Consider the following 23,851-nt stretch of genomic DNA (forward strand, 5'->3'; position numbering starts at 1 on the left):
CAGCACACCAGGGAACATGATAGTTCTGGGCAAATATTCATAGAATCAAAGTGAGATATTTTCTTTATTACAAAATTAAAAATACTGGATTTTTAATGTTGTTCTCCTAAGTTATCTGGTATTTTTCATATGTTTAAATCATAGTCTACTGGTTCTGTTTTTAATAGAGAAGACAGAAATGTTCAGAATCCTAAGAAACATTTTAAAGAAACATTAACTATAGTCATGCTGTTTTTAGTGATTTATTCAATGTCAGAAAATTTATAAATTTGTAGTCAACTTTTTTATGTATGACATTTAGGCTTTTAGGCATTTTGAGGATGGCAAAGTATTTTGAAAGAGTTGAGTAAACCTCTAAACCTCGTTCTCCATGCGGACTTCTGGCTAAACTGCTAAAATTCTCAACCTTTCTCACGTAGAATAATGTCTACCAAACCCTGATGAGATAGGATCCTAAGAAATTGCAAATATATCTGATTCATTGCTTTTAAGAGAGAAAAGCAAATGACAGCACAGAAGTTTGACATCAGGGTTATTCAACGAAGGAATTTTAAGTTTTATCCGGAAGCCGGTCATCCCCTCTGTCATCTCCATATCCGTTATATGGTAACTCATTAGTAATGTCCATAGGTTGTTTACACAAAACATTTCAGATATATTTTATCAAAGAAGGTCACAATGGCCAGCGGGAAATCATAACACATCATTTCCAGGCATTTGGTAAATCAGAAATGTATTGATTTTTTTATGAATTTTGGACTTTGCTGGTTTTGGTGTATTTGCATCAGTGATCAGGTGTGGAGCAATGGTGGAGAAGGTTGCTCATTCTTGACTGGATTGCTGATTTCTTATTTTACCTAAACAAATGGGAGCCATTAGTAATTTGTGGTTTCATTTCTTAGTTGTAAAAGGGTGAGAGAATATTCCATCTTCTTTTTTTTTTTTTTTTCGGGCCATGCAGAGTATCAGGGCCAGGCATGAGAACACTGGATCCTTAACCTGCTCAGCCACCAGGGAACTCCTATTTTCTTTATGCCAGCTAGCTGTCTATTAAAACTGCAGTTGAAATATGTGATCTAGAAACCTTGTCACAATATAACATTTGTGTTAATAGGAACAAAAGGGAAATAAAGTCACAAAGAAAAATAAGATTTTTTATTAGGGGTGATTCAGATTATAATACCTGCCTCTTGCCCTGTAGGTGTTTACTATTTTTTTTCTTTTTTTTGTCTTTTTAAGGCTGAGCCTGCAGAATATGGAAGTTCCCAGGCTAGGGATCACAGGCCCACGCCACAGCAATGCCAGATCTGAACCACATCTTTGACCTACACTGTAGCTCACAGCAATACCAGATCCTTAACCCACTGAGCAGCGCCAGGGGTCAAACCCACATCCGATACTAGTCACATTCATTACAACTGAGCCACAATGGGAACTCCAAGGTGTTTACTACTTTAATTATTCTTAAACTGACAAATTAGTTGTAATCACTTTATATTCTTTTTTTCAGCTTTATTGAGGTACAGTTGACAAAATTGTAAACTATTTTAAGTGATAATTTGATAAATGTATAAATTTTGAAAGTATTTATACAATACTTTTTTAAAGTATTGTTAAAAACAGGGGTTCGCATTGTGATTCAGTGGGTTAAGAAACCAACATAGTGTCTGTGAGGATGCAGGTTCAATCTGTAGCCTCACTCAGTGGGTTAAAGATATGGTATTGCCATAACCTCCATCATTGCTGCAAGGTGTGGTATCTGTCCCAGATATAGCTCAGATCTGATGTTGCTGTGGCTGTTGTGTAGGCCTGCAGCTGCAGCTCTGATTCAGCCCCTAGCCCAGGAACTTCCATATGCCTCTGGTGTGGCCTTAAAAGGGGGGAAAAAAAGTATTGTTAAAACAAACCTAGAAGTCACCAGTCGTTCTGTGATGGTTCTTGAATAGAAATTGGTAACTTTCCTTGATAGAGGTTTACATAAAGCAAGATGATTGGTAAAATCAGTTAACAAAGATCCTTTTTAATTGTACCTATATGAAATATAAATAAATATGGATCATATACCCATAATGTACATGTATATATATATCCATGAAATACTCTATATCTCTAAGAAATTTTTTTTTTTTTTTGCTTTTTAGGGCCGCACCCGCGGCATATGGAGGTTCCCAGGCTAGGGGTCAAAAGGGAGCTACAACTGCTGCCATAGCCACTGCAACACAGGATATGAGCCTCGTCTTCTGCCTACACCATAGCTCATGGCAACGCCAGATCCTTAACCTACTGAGTGAGGCCAGGGATCTAACCTGCAACTTCATGGTTCCTAGTGAGATTTGCTTCTGCTGAGCCATGATGGAAAGTCCTATATGTCTATGAATATTAACTAAACAGTTAAGTATGTACCATTTAGGTTTTAAATACTTAAATGTATAAATATTGTGTGTGATTAATCGCCTGGTGAGGGTGCAAAGGAAAAACACTAAATAATAATTAAATTGAGAAGTTGTGGGTTTTTTTGCCAGATAAATATTTGCAAATTAGCAGGGTGCTAGTGTGAAAAATGAATTACTTTGCTATCTCATCATCTGATTTGTATTTTTCCATGATTGAAAGACAAAAGTGTAGAAGGATAAAAATAAATTTTTGATAAGCTCTAAAGAAAATCAGCTTTTCATGCATATATCTCCAATGATTATCATTATGAGAGTTTTGGGGGAAGATTGTTGAGAAATGAGCTTAATATCAGATTAGCTTCTACTTTTGAGCTGTTCTCTATTATCAAAATTGGAGGAAAAATAATTCAAATTCTCATGTATTTTTCATTTAAAAAAATGAAAACTGCAACTATTTTCAGCCACAATTTAAACTTTGCCCCTGAGATTAATCAGTGATATGACTAAAACTGAAATGTGAAATCGAATGTTCTTTTAGGGCACTTTCACCTTATGGATGTGACTGTCACCATCATTTTCTACGGCCAGTTTTTAGAAAGACCGCTGTGCTTGGTCTTCCCAAAAACGTTGAATTTGTAGCTGCTCTGCAGGAAAAATAAAGGCCTACCCAGAGTCATGGTTAGCCCATTTTTCTTGGCAGTATCCCTTTTTTGATCTCCTGGGCTTTGATTTTGAACGTTGGTTCTACTTTATACTTAACTCTGTGGAAATGGGCACATCCAGGCTGCTTTGAGATTGTCATTCCACAACATTAAAAGAGAAAGTTCTTAAAAACACCCACACGTACATATGGGGCATAGTGAATGCGAATCTTCTTTCCTTCACATTACCTTTGACCACACACTGTGCTATGCCACCCAGTCACCAGCTTTTTGTCTCGGAATGGTCATAATAACATTTATTGATCTCTTTTGTGCTGTGTATTATGCTGAGTACCTGAATTAGCGTATCTTACCTTCAACAGTGGACTTTATAGTTGAGAAAATTGAGACTCCTCGAGTAGTTAATTGAAATCCTTGGAGTTCCCGTCCTGGTGCAGTGGTTAACGAATTCGACTAGGAACCATGAGGTTGCGGGTTCGATCCCTGCGCTTGCTCAGTGGGTCAAGGTTCCGGCATTGCCGTGAGCTGTGGTGTAGGTCGAAGATGCGGCTCGGATCCTGAGTTGCTGTGGCTCTGGCGTAGGCTGGCAGCTACAGCTCCGATTCGACCCCTACCCCGGGAACCTCCATATGCCGCAGGAGCGGCCCAAGAAATGGGAAAAAGACAAAAAAAAAAAAAAAAGAAAGAAATCCTCAAGGTTACATGATAGTGGTGGAGCTGAGAGTTATACCCAGACCAGAGTCATAGTCCTTGACCATCTCCTCACACAACCTCTTTAGCATCCAGCCTGGTGTTACTATCTTTATCCCTAGAGGACTGTAATAGAAACATTACCACCTCTACCCACACTTTAGGTTTAAAAGGTCCTGTAGCGATAGGGGTATTTTCACCTCCTGCCTTAAAAGACCACATGGATCTACCTCAAGAAAAACTGCCTTTAGGACTTGGCCGCCATGTGATTATTTTAAAAATGGCAGAATGAATTACCTCTGAAGTTTTATCACATGGAGCGGGGTTAGAGAAAAGAGTGAATAAGGGTGAGGTTCTCTGAAGTGAATCAGAAGGTGGATTTGGGCAGAAAGAGGGAGTTGAAAGGAAAGGAGCTGGGTGAGGGAATATGAAATTGAGAACTGGGCAGGCTGTCCTCAACAGTTAAGGGATGGGTGCTATATACTTGATCCCTTCCTTCCCTTTAGAATATGACCCATTTTGATTTTAGCTCTTTTATATTACTGACATATTGAAAACACTAGATAATGTATAACTAAATTTTAATGTGCCTGCTCACATTTCTCTCTGGGTACCTTCTTCTGCATTAATTACATCTATTTAGAGCCAAAGAAGCTTTGCTGTTGTGATAACCCAAGAAGTTACAAGAAATAGAGCTGCTTTTTATAATCTAGAATTGCTAGTCTACTGCTTTAGATGTCTTCATAGGGTTCTACAAGGATTAGCTAATGAAATTTAGGAGTCTGCAAAGGTTCATTATTCCTCTACTCAAAATTCACTAATTGGAGCTAATTAGTCAAAGGTAGGTCTGAGCTAGGATATGATTTGAACTAGAAAATATTTCAAAGAGATATGTGTATTAAATGGCTGTTTTTATTATTATACTTAAGCTAATAGTGTCTTTTGAACATTAGTTTATTATGAACAAATTGATGCTTGGAAAATTGATTGTTTTCTTTGTCACCTTTTCTGTGTTTTGCTTAAAGCCTTTTTTTTTTTTTTCCCTTTTTCTTTTTACAGCGACACCTGCAGCATATGGAAGTTCCCAGGCTAGGGGTCGAATTGGAGCTGCAGCTGCCGGTCTATGCCACAGCCACAATGGATCCAAGCCAAATATGCAACCTATGCCACAGCTTGCAGTAACACCAGATCCTTAACCCACTGAGGGAGGCCAGGGATCTAACCTGCATCCTCACAGACACTGTATTGGGCTCTTAACCTGCTGAGTCACAGGGGAACTCCAGTTAAAGTCTTTATTTAAAGATAATTCATTGAGGAATTCCTGCTGTAACACACTGAGTTAAAGGATCTGGTGTTGCCACAGCTGTGGTGTGGGTCAAGCTCTGGCTCAGATTTGATCCCTGGCCTGAAAACTTCCATGTGTTGTGAGTGTGGCTGAAAAAGGAAAAAAAAAAAAAAAGATAATTCATCCAGTCTAAGACTGAAGTATTATTCTGCTCTATCCAAATTAAATATTGAGTGTTTGAAGTTTCATTATATTCTCTCAGCATTGTTCCATTTCAGTCATTTGTCACATTAAGAAGTGTTCCTGTAGAGTTCCTATTGTGGCTCAGTGGTAATGAACCCAACTAGTATCCATGAGGATGTGGATTCAATCCCTGGCCTTGCTCAGTGGGTTAAGGATCCAGTGTGGCTGTGGCTGTGGTGTAGGCCAGCAGCTGCAGCTCTGATTCCACCCCTAGGCCTGGGAACTTCCATATGCCACCCGTGCAACCATAAAAAGGAAAAAAAAAAGTGTTCTGGTTATGTACTAAGTGGATAAAAATAAGCATGGACATATACATTGGGGTTTAGTGCTTAAATGACTCTTAGCATCTAGGCCAGTGTCTTTATTTTGTAGGTGAAGAAACTCAAGACCTGGATAGATTGTGTTTTTCCAAAAGGCATGTAATTTGTTAGAGGCAGAGCACAAACTAGAAACTTGGTTTTATAATTCTCAATAGGGAATTCAAGCTCTCAGGCATGACTTCATTATTGTCCAAACATAAATAACTGCAAGGGACCAACATGAAAAATTGATTTCCCTTGGTCAGAGACTCAACAGTGTCTTCACTTCTGAAGGATTTCAGGAAGAGAGAATAAGTAACCCTCAACTGCGTAATTTAAATGGTAAAAGACTTGATTGAATGTTATTTTAAGACCCCTTTTATATTATTCTCTGCAGCTTAATGATTTTTAAGGATGAAAATATGGTAATGGACAAACTACTGTTAAGGGTATGTCTTAAGGAATTTCCATTTAGAAGAGAGACTACTACTGTTATTAGAAAATGAGTCCAAATAAAATATTTTAACCTTAGCATCTGTATGTATACCTTTGGGAAAGCATTCTCTACTTCCCTTTGGTGTATCTGGACAGAAGTGAGTTCCAGTTTGTTTAAAGATTAATAAACTTTTTTTTTTTTTTAACCCTAGCCTTGGCAAATGCAACAGTATGTATTCTTGAACCTATCATGTCTGTGGAAGTTATAGCTCCAAATGAATTTCAGGGACCAGTGATTGCAGGAATTAACCGACGCCATGGGGTAATCACAGGACAGGATGGAGCTGAGGACTATTTTACAGTCTATGCAGAGGTAAGTACTGTTGTTCACAGACAACCTTGCTTTTATTAACCACAGGAGATCAGTGATAGCTTTTGTTTTTGGAAACTGCAGAGCACATTGAATTGGGACATTTCCCTGGGTATTTGAGTGTTAAATTTGTGGCTTATATGTGTGTGGCAATTTCTATAATTTGCTGTTAGAGCCTCTCTTAAGTGCAAAAGCTAAAAATAAGATTCTTTTCATGTAGACCTTTTTTTTTGTCATTTTCTTAGATGTATAATTACCTTGCTTTCTCTTATAGCTTTATTTGCATAGTTGTTTTATTATGTTCTAATTTATTGGAATAATTAATTCCCTTGCCTCAACCTTACTTAACTTAAATCTCATGGGAGGAAGGATTTATTCCATTACCTAAGGCCTCCTAGAAGACGCTACTATCAGCATATCATTGAGGAGTCCAAAGGATGGATGTGTTCACATTTTCACACAAGAAACCCTCTGAGTGCTTGAACTGGAGCCACATGGAGTAGGGACGAGAGGGAAGGCTGTCAGTGGTGTCTACTCTGTGAAACTGAAAGATTTGGATTCTAGCTGTAATTGTCAAATGAAATTTTCAAATAGGGTTTCTATTTGTAGTAAAATAAAAGTAAGTTTTTCTTTGGCTTTTAATTCTCTTAAATCAGTAGTAGTTAGTAAAAATCTAAGTCTAATGGAGTTAAATGGCTAGGGCTTTTCTGTATTTTTAAATAATATTTTTCAATAAGCAATGCTGAAGTATCAACTGTGTTTGTTTTCAGGTCCCTCTAAACGATATGTTTGGTTATTCCACTGAACTTCGGTCATGCACAGAGGTAAGCAAGTGTTTAAATTTTGCTTTAGTACTCTTCAAGAGACCATCCTACAAAAGAGTCATTTGTGTGAAATCTTGTCTTTGTGTGACTTTACTTGAGAGTTGTTTTTAAAGAAAAATCTGTTTGTTTGTTTTTTTAAACTCCCAGGGGAAGGGAGAATATACTATGGAGTACTGCAGATATCAGCCATGTTCACCGGCCACACAAGAAGACCTCGTTAATAAGTATTTGGAAGCTACAGGTCAACTTCCTGTAAAAAAAGGAAAAGCCAAGAACTAACTTTCCTCACTTTGTTGACTAACTTTAATTAAATCTGCAAGGTTTAGATACTTTAATGGATTCTGGTGAATGAATTCAGACTGAAAACAAGTAATTTTAGATTCCTATTATATTCAGAAACTCTTGTGATATAAAAGTTAATTCTATGTATATCTCAACTCTTTGGTTTTCTACCTCAAATAAAATATGGTTATTACTGAAATATATTTAATATTTATTTAAGGGAGGAAGGGACTTATTTCTGTTATACTTCTAAACTTGGAACATGTAAATTTTTTTTTTTAATCATAAGAATTTTCAGGAGTTCCCGTCGTGTCGCAGTGGTTAACGAATCCGACTAGGAACCATGAGGTTGCGGGTTCGGTCCCTGCCCTTGCTCAGTGGGTTAACGATCCGGCGTTGCCATGAGCTGTGGTGTAGGTTGCAGACGTGGCTCGGATCCCGTGTTGCTGTGGCTCTGGCGTAGGCCAGTGGCTACAGCTCCGATTCAACCCCTAGCCTGGGAACCTCCATATGCCGCGGGAGCGGCCCAAAGAAATAGCAAAGACAAAAAAACAAAAAGAATTTTCAGCATACAGAAAAGCTGATAATACAAAGAATAGCCATATACTTTCCATTCGGACTCAGCAATGAACAGTTTTGTTAAGTTTGTCAGAATAATAATGTTTTGTCCTATTTGCTTTGAGTATTACCCATCTATGTCTCATACGTATTTTTTTGGTAAATTGCTTTGCTGAATATTGAAAGTAAATTGCATATATCATAACACTTCTTAAAAGTATTACTTTTTTGTTTAAGCGTGGATTCCTTTATGACCACCTGGGTGGCCCTAGAGGGTATTATGCTAAGTGAAATAAGAGAAAGACAAGTACTGTATGATTTTACTTATAGGTGGAATCTAAAAAATAAAACAAATGAACAAACAACAAAGTGGAAACAGACTCATAGATACAGAGAACAAACAGGTAGGTGGTGGTTAGAGGGGTTGAGTGAAATAAGTGAGGAAATAAGTATAAACTTCCAGCTACAAAATAAATGAGTCACAGGGGTGAAATGTTAAAAAATTAAAAAAAAAAGTGAATTCCATCTGATCTTAATAAGAATGTTTTTCACATTCTTCATTGGGATATTAAAATGCTAATTAAACTTCTAGCTATTTAATATAAAGCAGATTGCTTCGATCTCTGGCTTCCATATCTTTGTTTTTAAGAGTATACATGTTACTTTTTTCTTTTCCTTTTTGGCTGACCCATGGCATATGGAGTTCCCAGGCCAAGGATCAAATCTGAACTGGAGCCCTGACCCAGGCCACAGCTGTAGCAACACTGGATCCCAAACCCAGTGGACCAGACTGGGGATTGAACCCATGTCTCTGACACTGATGGTCCTAATGATGGTGTTGTTGATGGTTATGTTGCATCATAATAGGAACCCCTGAATGTTAACTTTTTTGCAGACCTCTGAGGTGAAAAATGGACCTTTGTAAATGCTATTATCTGTCTTCATTTTAATGTTTCTGCACCTTGAAGTAATATAATTTGCAGGGTTGCTGGCTAGTCTGTTTCATTCACCTACTAATTGCTAGTTGAATTTGAATCTGTTGGAATTTATCATATACTGTATTCATTTGAGATTGTGAGAGAATTTTAAGCTTTTGTTTCTAGAATATGTTGGACCTTGCCAGGCAGTTCCACCATATTGTTCAGAATTGCTTCATCCAAAAGTCTGATGGAATAGATATAGCCTAGTCCTTTCCCTTAGTAGCTAATAGAAATAAAATAATTTCAATATCTTTGTTTTTCTTGATTTATAGATTTGGGTTTACAACTTAAGTTTCCTAGAAAAAAAGATCTCTTTAAAAAAAAAAAGGATGAGCATCCCCATTGTAGCTCAATGGGCTACGAACCCAACTAGCATCTTTGAGGATTTGATTTGATCTGAGGCCTTGCTCAGTCGGTTAAGGATCCAGCATTGGCCATGAGCTGCAGTGTAGGTTTTAGATGTGGCTGGGATCCCTCATTGCTGTGGCCAGCAGCCCTAGCTCCAATTCAACCCCTAGCCTGGGAACTTCCATATGCCACAGGTGTGGCCCTGAAAAAAAGCAAATAAATAATTAAATTTAAAATGCTCTCAATGCATTTTCTAATTTAGTTTTCACAACCGTATGAAAGTCAGTACTATTATTATGTCCAGTCTGTAAGAGAGACAGCAAGAGCACAAAGAAGGTAAATAACTTGTCCAAGACCATATAGCTCATTAACTTTTCATATTGCTAATGCAGTTATGATGCTCATCAAACCAAGCTGATTTTCTCATGAACATATCCGTTGCTACAATAGCATCAAGCCTGAAAATTGTTGCTTTGGCATTTCATCAGCATCTCATGCTATTCTCAATGACTTTGGATATTGTTCCTGATGAGGAAAATATATTCATAGAATTTAGCACCATTCCTCTGGCTGCTGCCAACAATCTGAAATATTACAACTAAGATGAATAAATTTGAATATGTTTTTAACTTGTTAAACACTCTGGTTATGAAGATGTGGCAGAAAAGAGTCAAGATACCTAGTACAAAAACCAGCATTTCGTAGGCAACGACACCGGCCAAATTGGTGGAGTAACTGGAATAGAATCCCATAGGGAATGATCCAGGAACAGAACCCACATCTCTTGTTAAGTCATTAGTTTGTATATAGTTGGTAAATATCACATACCAGTCAAAGTCTGTGTAAGGAAAAAATTAATAAGAATATTCATAGTTAAGAGTTTCTTTCATACTACTGTTGTAAAGGATAATTGTTGGCCAATTTAAAGAAAAACACTATTATTTGTTTTGGAGAATGGTAGAGTACTAGGCAGTAATATCACCTTAATTCCCAATCTTGGCAGCACTTTAAAAATTACTTGGAGAGCTTTAAAAAGAAATACCCAGGCCAACCCCTGGGTACTCTGATTATCTGGATCAAGATCAGAAGTTTTCCTGCTTATTCCAATATAGAGGCAAGGTTAAAGGCCCTTCCAGTATCGCCTGTACCTCCAAATTGTGAAATGCAGGATTTGTTCAGATGTGTCACATTATTAATATTTTTTGTGTGATATTAGAGATTGGGATAATATTTTTGAAATGTGGATGAGTTAAAATTGATGCCAGTGAAATGAGGCAGCCTCCAGGTAAGTAGTAAATTGTAACATGTAGGACTATATCCTTTTGTAGAAAACATCTGTTTGCATTGCTATACTGTAAATTTTTTAATTAGAGCTTTAATGCCTGCTTAAAGTGTCTTCAAATAAATAACACTGTAATGCATCATTGAAATAATATATTCACAGGCAGTCTACTGTGAACATTTATTCATTTATTCATTCAAATAATTGCCAACCAAGGGGGATGGGGAGGGAGTAGGATGGACTGGGAATTGGGAGTTAATAGAGGCAAACTATTGCCTTTGGAATGGATAAGCAATGAAATCCTGCTGTATAGCACTGGTAACTGTATCTAGTCCATATTTGATGGCCCATGCTGGAGGATAATGTGAGAAAAAGAATGTATATATGTATGTGTGACTGGGTCACTTTGCTGTACAGTATAAAATTGACAGAACACTGTAAACCTGCTAAAATGGAAAAAATAAAAATCACTTAAAACAATAAATTTGAATTTAAAATAACGAAGGTAAATCTTTACTATAAGTAGGTCTTATGCATGATTTGGAACTCAACTAAAAAAATTATTTGGTATTTATCTTAAAAACATTTTTATTGGAATATTGCTAACAAAATTGTGTTAATTTCAGGCATACAGCAAAGAACACCAGTTATATCTATGTATGTGTATATATATATATACGCATACATAGAGCCATTCCTTTTCAGATTTTTTCCCATATAAGTTATTATACAGTATTGAGTAAATTTCAAATATCAAATTTTATATTGATATATATACACATATAAAATAGATTAGTAACAAGGATCTGCTGTACAGCACAGGGAAATGTACTCAATACTGTATAATAACCGATATGGGGAAAGAATCTGAAAAAGAAAGGGTCTGTGTACATTTATCTATATATATATATCAATATATACACATATATCGATGTAGTGTGTATATATCAATCTTAACGCCCTAATTTACCCCTCCCCCCATGTATACCTTTTGATAAACGTAAGTTTGGTTTCAAAAAAAAAAGTTCCAGGCAGCATGATTGTAGCACTTTGAAAGCTAGGTAAGATCACAGAATAGGACATAGATTTTTCTAAGCTGAGAGAAATCAGTGTAATAAACTCATATGTCATGAAGGACTATCATTCAAGGGCCAATATACAGACTTCCAGCTGATTTTCAAAAGAACTTGTTTAATTTTTTTTTTTTTCCTTTTGCCATTTCTTGGGCTGCTCCTGCAGCATATGGAGGTTCCCAGGCTAGGGGTTGAATCAGAGCTGTAGCCGTCGGCCTCACCAGAGCCACAGCTACTTGGGATCCGAGGCTCGTCTGCAACCTACACCACAGCTCACGGCAACGCCAGATCCTTAACCCACTGAGCAAGGCCAGGGATTGAACCCGAAACCTCATGGTTCCTAGTTGGAGTCGTTAACCACTGCGCCACGACAGGAACTCCCAGAACTTGTTTAACTTCTAACTATTCATAATTCAGGTATGAAACTATGAGTAGAATCAGTTGGAATACATGCAAAATCCTGGTGTTGTTTTGTATGTCTTAAAATTTCTGAAAATTCTCAAGAGATTAGGAAAATGAATGTGATGCTTTCTATAACTGCCATTGGGCCACCACAATGATTCAGAATTCTTTAGACTCTTAATGAAAAGAGGGCTTAGGGAATTTAGATGTTTTCGTTTTACGTCAAGGCGGATGAAATAAATTTTCTCTGCTGTTAGTAAAATCGAATATTAGTAAAATCGAGTTGACAATTTTAGAGTTTTGTGCTAGAAATGATGTTCTAATGGTGATATTGAAATTTTTAGTTGGTTTAACTTTTGTGGGGTTTTTATAAATTAGGTGATTTTTTTTTTTTTGTATGTTGTATGTGTAGAATTCACTTTTACAATCTATTATACTGAAATCTACTAAAGGGCTACCTTAGATTCTTTGCCTGATTATGTTATGGCCACATTTGTGAGCCTAATCTTACTAATTAATAATGCCTTTAGGAGGATGAGAGTGCTTTTTAGAAAAGTGAGACAAAGCTGAAACCTGTTTCTAGCTCTTAATGTGACACTGAAAGATTAAAAATCACAGGACACTGAATATGCTTTTATAATGCTTTTGGCACTTTTTTGGAAGATATTTAGGAAACTTCATTTAGAGGAATCTATCACTGGATTGCTATTTCAGGTAAAGTATTTTCTCCACATTATCACATGTGTGGGAGAGCTGATACTATCTTTGTTTCCAATGCTTCAGAAAACTTAACAATCCTTAAATGATGGGAAGATGAATGCAAAGGGTTTGGGTTCTGTTTTTTGGGGTTTTGTTTATGGCTGCACCTGTGGCATATCAAAGTTCCCAAGCCAGGGACTGAATTCAAGCCATAGTTGCAACCTACACCACACCTGCTTCAATCACTGGCTCCTTTAATCCACTGTCCCAGGCTGGGGATCCATGCCTCCACAGGTATCCGAGCCACTGCAGTCAGATTTTTTTTTTTTTTTTTTTGCTTTTTAGGGCCACACCTGCAACACATGAAAGTTATCAGGCTCAGGGTTGTATTGGAGCTACAGCTGCCGGCCTACACCACAGCCACGTGGGATCCGAGGTGCATCTTCGACCTACACCACAGATCACAGCAATGCCAGATCCCCAACCCACTGAGCAAAGCCAGAGACCGAACCTGCATCCTCAGAGATGCTAGTCAGATTCGTTTCCACTGCGCCACAGTGGGAACTCCCCAGGGTCAGATTCTTAACCCACTGTGCCACAGCTCCAGAGTTGGGCTTTTAAATAGAATATGAACTATATCTGAAAAGTGACAGTATAATTCATCTTATTTTGTAAGTCTATGTCTTAAATTTTTTTTCTGCTTGATATAACTTATTCCATGTTCTCATAGTACAGACTTAAAGGTAACATTTTGGTATGTTTCAGGGCTGATGCTTCCTAACCAATTACTGGACACTAACCTGACTAGAGGTGTTAAGACCTGGCTATAAGCATTCCATTAAATGATACTAATTTTGAGAGGCAAATGCGGCTGCATTTCCTGGATCAGTTCTTCCTGCCTTGGGGAGGTACTCCACCAATCTGATAATGGTACCTACTGCGTTTGCTTTTAGAAATTATTTATGCCAACACTGGATCCAGGTTGTCTTTATAAATGAAAATTATGAAAACTTTATATACTTTCAGTTATATCATTGTTCCATTTAACATGTTTGCAGACATTCGGCTTCATCTGTAAGCACTTTATTTAATTTGAACAATAAAGATCTTTTAATTCTAGTTTAGCACAGATTTTGCCTATATAGACAGATCTCTACAAACACATTTTAATGTATTTATATAGAAACAAACATTTAAAAGTAGTCATATCAGGTTAAAAAGAAATACTTGCTTGAAATCACAGAAAAATTGTAAAATTCCTTTTAAACAGGCAATGTTTTCCCTACAATTTAATTTCATTGAAATACATTATTTTTTACATAGTAGGTAGAAGAAATTTAGCAACATACACCAGTTGGCTATAATATGTTCAAAATATTGAGAAATGTGGATTTAGAGATGAGACCATCAATTTTGTTTTATGTTTTTTTTTTCTTTTTTCTTTTTTAGGGTCACATCCTCAGCATATGGAGGTTCTCAGGCTAGGGACTGAATAAGAGTTGTAGCCGCCACCCTACGCCACAGCCACAGCAACGTGGGATCAGAGCCATGTCTGCCACCTATACCACAGTTCACAGCAATGCCGGATCCTTAACCCACTGAGCAAGGCCAGGGATCGAACCCACAAAGTCATGGTTACTAGTCGGATTCGTTTCTGCTGTGCCACAATGGGAACTCCTTATGTTTTTTAAATACTTAGTGGTCCAGCTGCAGCACATACTAATTGACTAGGTTTTACATTTTAGGGCTGAAACACAGAAATCTGCAGTGTGACTATTTAGCACTGAGCAGAGTTAAAAATTTAAACCAAACTAATTGAAAATTTTTGAGTATTTTTCTATAATCACAGGTTTTCCCAAATTATTAGAATGCCTTTTACCTTGGCAATTTTACTAGAATAATGATTCAGGCTATTTAGTACAGTCATTTGTTCAGAATTTGGTATAGGCAAATCTTTTTTTTCAGAAATTGCTGAGCTCTATCGGTGCCACAGCTGATCCCTCTTCAGTTCCAGAGGCTTCTGGTGTCTGTAGCTCTTGACAGTGGTACTTCACTTTGAGAGGTTTGCCAGGGTACCAGACCAAGTGAATACGACAGGGAATGATTTCCTGGAAATAAAAGAGTTCTAAAATATTATGATCTGCAAAAACTTCTGGGTAAAACAATTCTATATACCATTTTGTTTTACCTGTGTTGAGAATTCATGGAGTAGTACAGTATAATCAAAATCAATTGCATCATCATTTGTTTTCTAGAAGAAGAAAAAAGGTAATTAGTATAATAGTTGATGTAGGTTTTATATTAGCTCAGAATTTGGAAGCCTTGTGTTGTACAAATTCTTATTTTGGATGGGTGCCTTGAATCTGCTGCCTCTGATGCTGCGTTCATCTCCTTTGGTGGTATCCTACATCAAGATATGGAGGCCATAGATTCTCACTGTTTTTGCCACCAAGACATACGGAAATCTAGTAAGTCTATCACTTTTTCTAACATTTATAGGTTTTGATGGAGACTAAGGTTTGTAAGGATAGGGAGAATCTTTTTTACAACCTAAGAAATCTAGATACTGTACATGGACTTTAAACTGATATGTTATCCCCGATAGGCCAGGCACTAAGACAAAGGGCAGGGCAGGATTTGTAGCAAGCCACCAAGGGCCAGGTTCTGTGCTAGACACTTTATACATGTTCCCATGGAATTCTCCTATCTTGCAAGAATACATATTATGAGGCTGGTTTTACAGGGAAGGTAACTTGAGGTCACGGCCAGTAAGTGACAAATGGGGAATTCAAGCCCAGATCTACTAGCCACCACCCACATCCTTCATGCTTTACCACACTGCTTCTAAAACGAACACATTTTAAAGGGGGATAGGCAGTCTTCCTTACTGCTTTTATTCACTTGGTTTCTATAAAAAAATTTTAAGGAACTAAACCAATTCCTTTTTTCTTTTTGACACTGTTTTGGGGAGGAGGTTAGGGGCTGAGGGTGCTTATCCCCTTACTAGTAAAAATGGAAGCAAAGAAAAAATATAATTTGTATTTAATTTTAATCTACCAGGCTTTCATTGAGACTAAGAACATGGAAAGCAAAATCAAAAGGAGTTGATACTAAGTTTTGTCTTCCTTCGCTTACAGTGAAGAAGATTTTCACAAGCCATGAAATTTCCAGCAGGTGAGAGGGTGCTGGAGGAAGATGATTAAAAAAAAAGAGCCTGGAGTTCCCGTCATGGCGCAGTGGTTAATGAATCCGACTAGGAACCATGAGGTTGCGGGTTCGGTCCCTGCCCTTGCTCAGTGGGTTAAGGATCCGGCGTTGCCGTGAGCTGTGGTGTAGGTTGCAGATGAGGCTCGGATCCCGTGTTGCTGTGGCTCTGGCGTAGGCCGGTGGCTGCAGCTCCGATTGGACCCCTAGCCTGGGAACCTCCATATGCCGAGGGAGCGGCCCAAGAAATAGCAACAACAACAACAAAAAGACAAAAGACCAAAAAAAAAAAAAAAAAAACCTGGATCGATCAGAAATTGACTGCTTTTCTATGGTGCTTTGCCTCATTGGGTAAGTTTGCCTTATGCCTACCTAGCTCTCTACCCATGAATGGTAAAAGTAAATCTCCAAAACACAGGCTCTGAAGTCAGAGATTCATGAGAGACAGTTTAGTGTCTCTTATATAAAGGAACTATTTCTGGAGGCTCTATCAGTTGGGCATTGCTGGGTTTAGGGGTGGATTTGGTCTTGTTTGACCTCGTTTGGTAACAATCTTGATCTTAGACTATATTGACACAGCTGGCTGCTGTGTTGTAGAATTGTCTCAGACTTTTACAGCAGACTGCGCTATTTTTCAAGGACTGTTTATCATGTATTTCTAAATGGTTAAAAAATTGGTCTTATAAAGTGTTTTTTCAGGGCAATGCCTCCTCCTGTTTTGGAGTTTGTATTTTTTGTCTTATTGACATATATTGATTTATAATGTGTTAGTTTTTGCTGTACAGAAAAAACAAATGGTAGAAAGTGTCCACACATTATAGTAACCCAAACTTTTTTTTTTTTTTTGGTCTTTTGGAACCACACCCAAGGCATAGGGAGGTTCCCAGGCTAGGGGTTGAATCAGAACTGTAGCTGCTGGCCTACACCTCAGCCACAGCAACGTGGGATCCAAGCCACGTCTGCGACCTACGCCACAGCTCACAGCAACGCCGGATCCTTAACCCACTGAGCGAGGTCAGGGATTGAACCTATGTCCTCATGGGTATTAGGTTTGTTAACTGCTGAGCCACGATGGGAACTCCCCTTCTACCATTTAATTAAGACCTTCCTTGGAGTTCCCTGGTGGCCTAGTGGTTAAAGATCTGGCATTGTCAGCTGTGGCTCAGGTTCCGTCACTGGCTTGGGAACTTCTACAAGCCACGGGTGTGCAACAGCAAATAATAAGACCTTCTTCAGGAGTTCCCGTGGTGGTGAAGTGGTAACAAATCCAACTAGTATCCATGAGGACATGGGTTTGATCTTTGGCCTTGCTCAGTGGCAAGGATCTGGTATTGCTGTGAGCTGTGAGTAGGTCACAGACATGGCTCAGATACTGTGTTGCTGTGGTTGTGGTATAGCCTGGTGGCTACATCTCCAAGTCAACCCTAGCTTGGAACTTCCATGTGCTGTGGGTGCCATCCTAAAAAAAAAAAAAAAAAAAAAGACCTTTCTCAATTAAGTTATTGAAACACCTTACACTTCTGTTTTTATAAATTCTTTCTCTTCCAGGAGGAAGCACCCTTAAACCAAACAAAAAGCAGGGCTTATTAAAGAACTGCAGCCCAGACATTGCCACCCCGGCCTGGTAAAGTATCCAGGGTGCACTGCCGCACAAGTAAGGCTCTGCCAGGAAGCCATCATTTTCTTTTCTTTTTTTATGGCTGCACCCATGGCATATGGAAGTTCCTGGGCCAAGGACTGAATGAATCCAAGCTGCAGCTCAGGCAATGCCGGATCCTTTTAATATTCAGAAATAATCTCCTTGGTTTATGTTCAAATCATCACAAATGTCAAATCCTTGTAGTCCAAATTGATGATTTACTGTCACATTTTCTGGTGACCCAGCACTTTAATCTTTCTAGAGACAGACTGAAAGGTTTACTTACCAGTGGACCCACTTACTGCTACTGTTCCCCCCCCCACCCCCCCCCAATAAAAGAGAATGATCCCTAGCAGAACCAGGGTAGTTTTAATGGAGAATAAGTAGGCTTAGGTGATTAATATATGCTAGAAAAAGGAGATTTTTTTTTTTTTTTAGGGTATCGTTGATTTACAAGGTTGTGTTAGTTTCTGGTAAACAGAAAAGTGATTCTGTTTTGTGTGTGTTTGTACATATTCTTTTTCAAATTGTTCTCCATTATGGAGAACAATTTATAGGATATTTATATAGTTCCTGTGCTGTACAATAGGATGCTGTTCCAGGGGATTAGGGATTAATGTCCATCATTTTATATATAGTAGTTTGTATCTGCTAATCCCAAATTCCTAATTTATCCCTCCCCATCCCCTTTCGCCTTTGGTAGCCATGTTTTCTATGTCTATGAATCTGTTTCCTAAGTAAGTTCATTTATGCCATATTTTAGATTCCACATATAAGTGATATCATATGATATTTGTCTTTCTGACTTCACTTAGTATGATAATCTCTAGGTCTGTTCATGTTGCTGCAAATGGCATTATTTCTTTCATTTTGTAGATGAGTAATATTCCACTGTATATATGTACCATATCTTCTTTATCCATTCCTCTGTTGATGGACATTTAGGTTGTTTCCATTCTTGGCGATTGTAAATAGTGCTGCAGTGAGCACTGCGGTGTGTTACCTCAAATTAAGGTTTTCTCTGGATATTAGCCCAGGAGTGGGCTTGCTGGGACATATGGTAGTTCTATTTTTAGTCTTTTAAGGAATCTCCATCCTGTTCTCCATAGTCGTTGTATCAGTATACATTCCCACCAACAGTGTAGGAGGGTTTTCTTTTCTCTACACCCTCTCTGGCACTTATCATTTGTAGACATTTTAATTTTATTGGAGTATAGTTGATGATATGTTAGTTTCAGATATACAGTAAAATAAGTCAGTTATACATATCTCCATTCCTTTTCAGATTCTTTTCCCATATAGGTTATTACACAGTATTGAATAGATTACCCTGTACTAAACAGTAGGTCCTTGCTATGTCTGTAGACTTTTTTTATTGATGGCCATTCTGACTAGTGTGAGGAGGTACCTCATTGTAGTTTTAATTTGCTTTTCTCTAATAATTAGTGATGTTGAGTATCTTTTCATGTGCCTATTAGCTATCTGTATGTTGTCTTTGGAAAAATGTCTATTTAGCTCTTCTACCCAGTTTTTGATTGTTTTTTTGGTTGTTGTTATGGAGCTGTATCAGCTGTTCATATCTTTTGGAAATTAATCCTTTGTTGGTTCTATCATTTGCAAATATTTTCTCCCAGTCTGCAAGGTGTGCTTTCATTTTATTTATGGTTTGCTTTGCTGTGCAAAAGCTTCTAAGTTTGTTTGAGTCCCATTTAAAATTTTTTGCTTTTATTTCGTTGCCTTGGGAGCTAACTGACCTAAAGAACATTGCTATAATTTATGTCAGAGAATGTTTTGCTTTTATGGTGTCATACCTTATTTAAGTCAAAAGTAGATTTCTTAGTAGAATAAATAAGGTTGATGTTTTTTGTAATGAACCATTGGCCAGTGGAGGCTTCTAGTTAGAGTGAAGACTTGGGCTGACTGACAGTGACATGCTGCAGGTTAGGTAGTTCTGGGTGCTGCCAGTATCTGGTACTGATAAGAGTTGGAACAATACTCAGTTTTACTTTTCTCAATTTATATTAGACTCTATAGAGTCTAAAGGTGTCAGGAAAGTACTTTTTTTTCCTAGGCAGCAAATATCTCCCCTGCTCTTTGGCTTAGCCCTCATGGTCTGGGAACGACATCTGTTCTTCACTTAAGGAGTAGCTTCCAGTAAGATGCATCTAATATATTTTTATTTCAATCCTTTCTTAGCCCACTCTTCTCTCAGGCTATGTTAATTTGGGGCTACGAGTTTATAAGGCTGCACTTCTATACACAATTGGATTAAAAGGCGAGTTTAACCCTGAGTATAGATGAGGTAATTCCCACTGAGAAAACTTTTGGGAAAACTGTAATCCCTTTTGTTTCCTGCACTACCTTGGGCCATGGGGCATCTCCAGTCACTCCCTGCTTCTGTGTCTTGGCTTTGTCACCCTCACTGTCCTGCTCCTAGGCTCCAGGGAAAGTACCTAGACTTTCTGATCTTAGTGACTTTTTAAGAATTGTTGCTTTGTTTCTTCTTTTTCTGAAAGATCGCAAGAATCTTTAATGGCCGCCAAATAGCAGAATTTGAAAATCTATGTGGATATGTGCAGTCTTTTCTTTAAGAGAACTCTAATCTGAAATGCATATCAACCTTAAACCAAATTTCCCAATTGCTTTAGTATTTAGATTTATGTTAGTTTCAAGGGCTTAAGTCAGCTTGTTAATCCTCATTTCATATCCCTACAAGAAGAAGTGATTTGCCTTGGTTGACCCAGCAAGTTAGTTGCATATTTAATTATTGTTTATCTAAAACCCAAACCCCATAGGGTGAAAAAAAAATTTGAAACTCCTACTCAGCGACCATTCTTTTTTTTTTTCCCCCTCAGTCTTTTTAGGGCCACACCTGTGGCATATGGAGGTGCCCAGGCTAGGGGCTGAATCAGAGCTGTAGCTGCTGGCCTATATCACAGCTCACAGCAACACCAGATCCTTAACCCATTCATCGAGGCCAGGGATTGCACCTGCATCCTCATGGATGCTAGTCAGATTTGTTTCCGCTGAGTTCTGACAGGAACTCCCCATCAGTAACCATTCTTTCCAGGCATTTTTGTTTTATTAACTCTACAATTACATCTGTCCTCACTTTCCCACTTGCAGGTTAGCTGAGATATTAACAGACAGTTAATGTACACCAAAGACTGGCTTAGAATGAGCAGGGAGTGGGGCTGCTGTTTCTGAACTAGAGTATGTGCTGGTGGTGACATTGGTGACGCACCATGTACAAATGCCAAAGAATGGAAAACACTGACATTAAGGCTCTATTTTTTTCTCTTTTGTCTCTGTTGCTCTATTCCTATTGAGTTTTCATCTGACCTTTGTTAAAATTAGTACTGTTTTCTTGACACCATTTTCTATACTAATCAAAAAAAAGTTCCCTTAACTTCTCAGGTAAGGTTAAAAAAAACCTTTTGTTGAGGATATGATTGTCTTGGTAGATGAGAGAAACTTATCTAGGAAAAGAATTAGTGCTGTATTCTGTATCCAGTCACAGGGTCATTTCTATTAAAAGTACTCTATAAGGAGAAAGAAGTGTGTTCATCTCAATAAGAAAAGAAAAAACTACACCGCAGACATTTGTCTGCTTTCCAAGTGGCCTTAGGAAGGCACATCAAGCTCTTACCAGCATTAATAATGTTGACTGGATGCTGAGCAAATCCTTGTACTCAGAAGATAGTCACTGATAGCCATCCACCCTGAATCCACTGCTTCCCCCCATCCATGAAAACTATTTTTAGAAATGTGTACTTATGGTTGGCTCAGCTTGCCTCGCTGAGATTAGTTGATATTGTATACTCTGGAAATGCCTCTTTCTAAATCACACTTCCTGATGAAAACCCCAGCTCAGCTTCCTTCATGTCCACACTCATGCAGCCGAGAGTGACTGGCCCTCCTCTAAATTCATGACCACAGACCTTCAGGGGCCTGCACTGCTGTGTGATGCTCAAGGCACTTGTTTCATCCTTGCTTTCAGCTGGTGACTTTGCCTCATTTTTTCACTGAGCAGACAGACACAGCCAGGACAGAACTTCCACAAGCTCCTACCACAATGCCTACCCTCCCATCAACATCTGGGCCACACTAGTCTGCCTTCCAGGTGAACTCTCTGTGCCCTTGTCCAAGGTCATCTCCTGTGTAGATCTCACCATCTATCTCCTCAAACATATTAACTCCAAGTCTTCCTTCTCTTTCTTTCAGGTCCTACTCTGCCCCTCTCTAGTGGATATTTTCTTTCTTTTTTTGGCCACGCCCAAGGCATATGGAAGTTCCCAGGCACAGAGATCAAAGCTGTGCCACATCGGTGACCAGAGCCACTGCAGTGACAGTGCTGCATCCCACTGCACCACAAGGGAACTCCATCTACTAGGTTTAATATGCTATTAAATCTCCCAACCTAAAAATAGCACAGCAAACCCTCTTTCGACCATGTGCTTACCCATCATCCTCCATCCCCCAGCCCCTCCCTTCCCTTTACTCCCCTTTAAAGCTAAATTCCTTAAAGGACATAGCATGTCCACTTCCTCTCCCATTCTTTCCTGAATCTCCTCCAATCAGGTTTTTGCCCACACTGTGCCAGTGAGACAGCTCTTAATAAGCTCTCGGTTGACTTCAAGCTGCCTAAATCAAATGGTTGATTCCTAGTCCTCATCTTCCTTGACTTTCCTGGAAGTGAGTCAGTCCTCATCCTTAAAACACTCTCTTTCTCATATTTCCAACCTCTAAAGTTAGAAGTGTTCCAGGACTCAACCCTTACATAACTTTTCTCTGTCTACACTCATTCTCTGATCTCATCTATTCTTGTGGCTTTAAGAACCACCTATGTGGTGATGACTCCAGCCCAGACCTCTGCCCTGAACGTCACACTCTTATGTCCAGATGACTACAAATTCTCTACTTGGTTATAGAATTTCGACTGCCCCAAATCAAGCTAATTTCTACCCAGGTCTGTTCCTCAGCAGTCTTCTCCAATCATTAATGACAACTAGCCTCCTAGCTAATTAGGCCAAAATCCTAAGACTCATCCTTGACTTTTCTTACTCTCTTAGGTATCCATATCCAACCCATCAGCGACTGCTATTGGTCTGACTCCAAAATGTACCCAGAATCCAAACTCTCCTCACCACTCCCACTGCTGCCATCCTGGTCCTTGCCTAGATGACTGCAATACTGTACTGGTCTCCCTGCTTTCTACCCATGTCTACGGTCTGTTCTCAACACAGCAGCCAGAGTGATTCTGTTGTAAGTCATTCTCTGCTAACAACCCTCTACTGAGTAAAAGATGAGGTCCTTCTAATGGCCTTCCAGGTTCCCATCTCCTGGCACACTCCCCTTGCTCACTCTCACTGCTAGAGTGAGCACATTATCCTTACTGGTGTTTCTCCAACCCATCAGTCACCTTGCTGCCTCATTTCCCTCTGCCTGAAACCCTTGCTTCTGGAGGTGTGGCTCACCTTTACTTCCTTTAGGCCTCTGTTCCCATGTAACCTCTGCTCAAATTAGAGGGGCCTCACTTTAGGCAATGGAAGTAGTAATCTATCAATACTCTACACTCCCTTTTCCCTTCTTTATTTTTCTCCATAGCTTTCACTACCATTGGATACTTATTTCCTTGTTTATCAGTTTACTGTTTTGTTTTCTCTCATCAGAATTAGTCTCAATAAGGGCAGCTATATTGTTTTTTTTGTTCACTGCTATATCCTCAGTCCCTAAAGCAATACCTGGTATTCAGATTTTTATTGAGTGAATGAAATGCAATTAAAAATTGCCACAAAACTAAAAATTCTTAGTTTAGTGTAAGAATGTGCATTGGCTGTATGTGTCTCTTGTGGTAAAAGTTAATTTCAGTTTTTCTTACCCACTGTTTCACACTGCTGAGCTGTGACACGTAGTAGTGTAAAAACTGCGTTGTCTTTTCCCACATCACGTAAGAGCTGCCCAGAAAAGCTAAATCCCAGATGGGTCTCAGAGAGGGATCAATGTGTCCATGACTGTCTAAGGGCACAAAAAAGCACATTTGTATTAACGCATTTTTAGGACAAAATTTTAGAAGTTTAAATAATGACATAGGACTGTTTCTACATTATATCTGTTTCTACATTATATGGAGATTTACATGCTTCAACTTGCACTGCTAGGTAAAGCTACTATCAAGGGCTA

At 38.6% G+C, this 23,851-nt stretch overlaps 2 protein-coding genes across 2 annotated transcripts in view; one reads left to right on the plus strand and one right to left on the minus strand.

The window, feature by feature from the left end:
- GFM1 (G elongation factor mitochondrial 1) overlaps positions 1-7,682 on the plus strand; it is a 44,224-nt gene extending 36,542 nt beyond the window's left edge. Inside the window, exons 16-18 of the mRNA XM_047785542.1 lie at positions 6,220-6,380; positions 7,148-7,201; positions 7,349-7,682. Coding sequence (XP_047641498.1) covers positions 6,220-6,380; positions 7,148-7,201; positions 7,349-7,480 — 347 coding nt within the window. The 3' untranslated portion in view covers positions 7,481-7,682. The remainder of the gene's footprint in view (positions 1-6,219; positions 6,381-7,147; positions 7,202-7,348) is intronic.
- Positions 7,683-13,892: 6,210 nt separating this feature from the next.
- The window catches only part of RARRES1 (retinoic acid receptor responder 1), a 46,642-nt gene continuing 36,683 nt past the window's right edge, over positions 13,893-23,851 (minus strand). The window contains exons 4-6 of the mRNA XM_047785570.1: positions 23,550-23,686; positions 15,014-15,076; positions 13,893-14,933 (exon numbers count right to left, since the gene is read on the minus strand). Of these exons, the coding sequence (XP_047641526.1) occupies positions 14,787-14,933; positions 15,014-15,076; positions 23,550-23,686 (347 nt within the window). The 3' untranslated portion in view covers positions 13,893-14,786. The remainder of the gene's footprint in view (positions 14,934-15,013; positions 15,077-23,549; positions 23,687-23,851) is intronic.

This window comes from Phacochoerus africanus, chromosome 1 (genome assembly GCF_016906955.1).
Source record: "Phacochoerus africanus isolate WHEZ1 chromosome 1, ROS_Pafr_v1, whole genome shotgun sequence".
Lineage (NCBI taxonomy): Eukaryota > Metazoa > Chordata > Mammalia > Artiodactyla > Suidae > Phacochoerus > Phacochoerus africanus.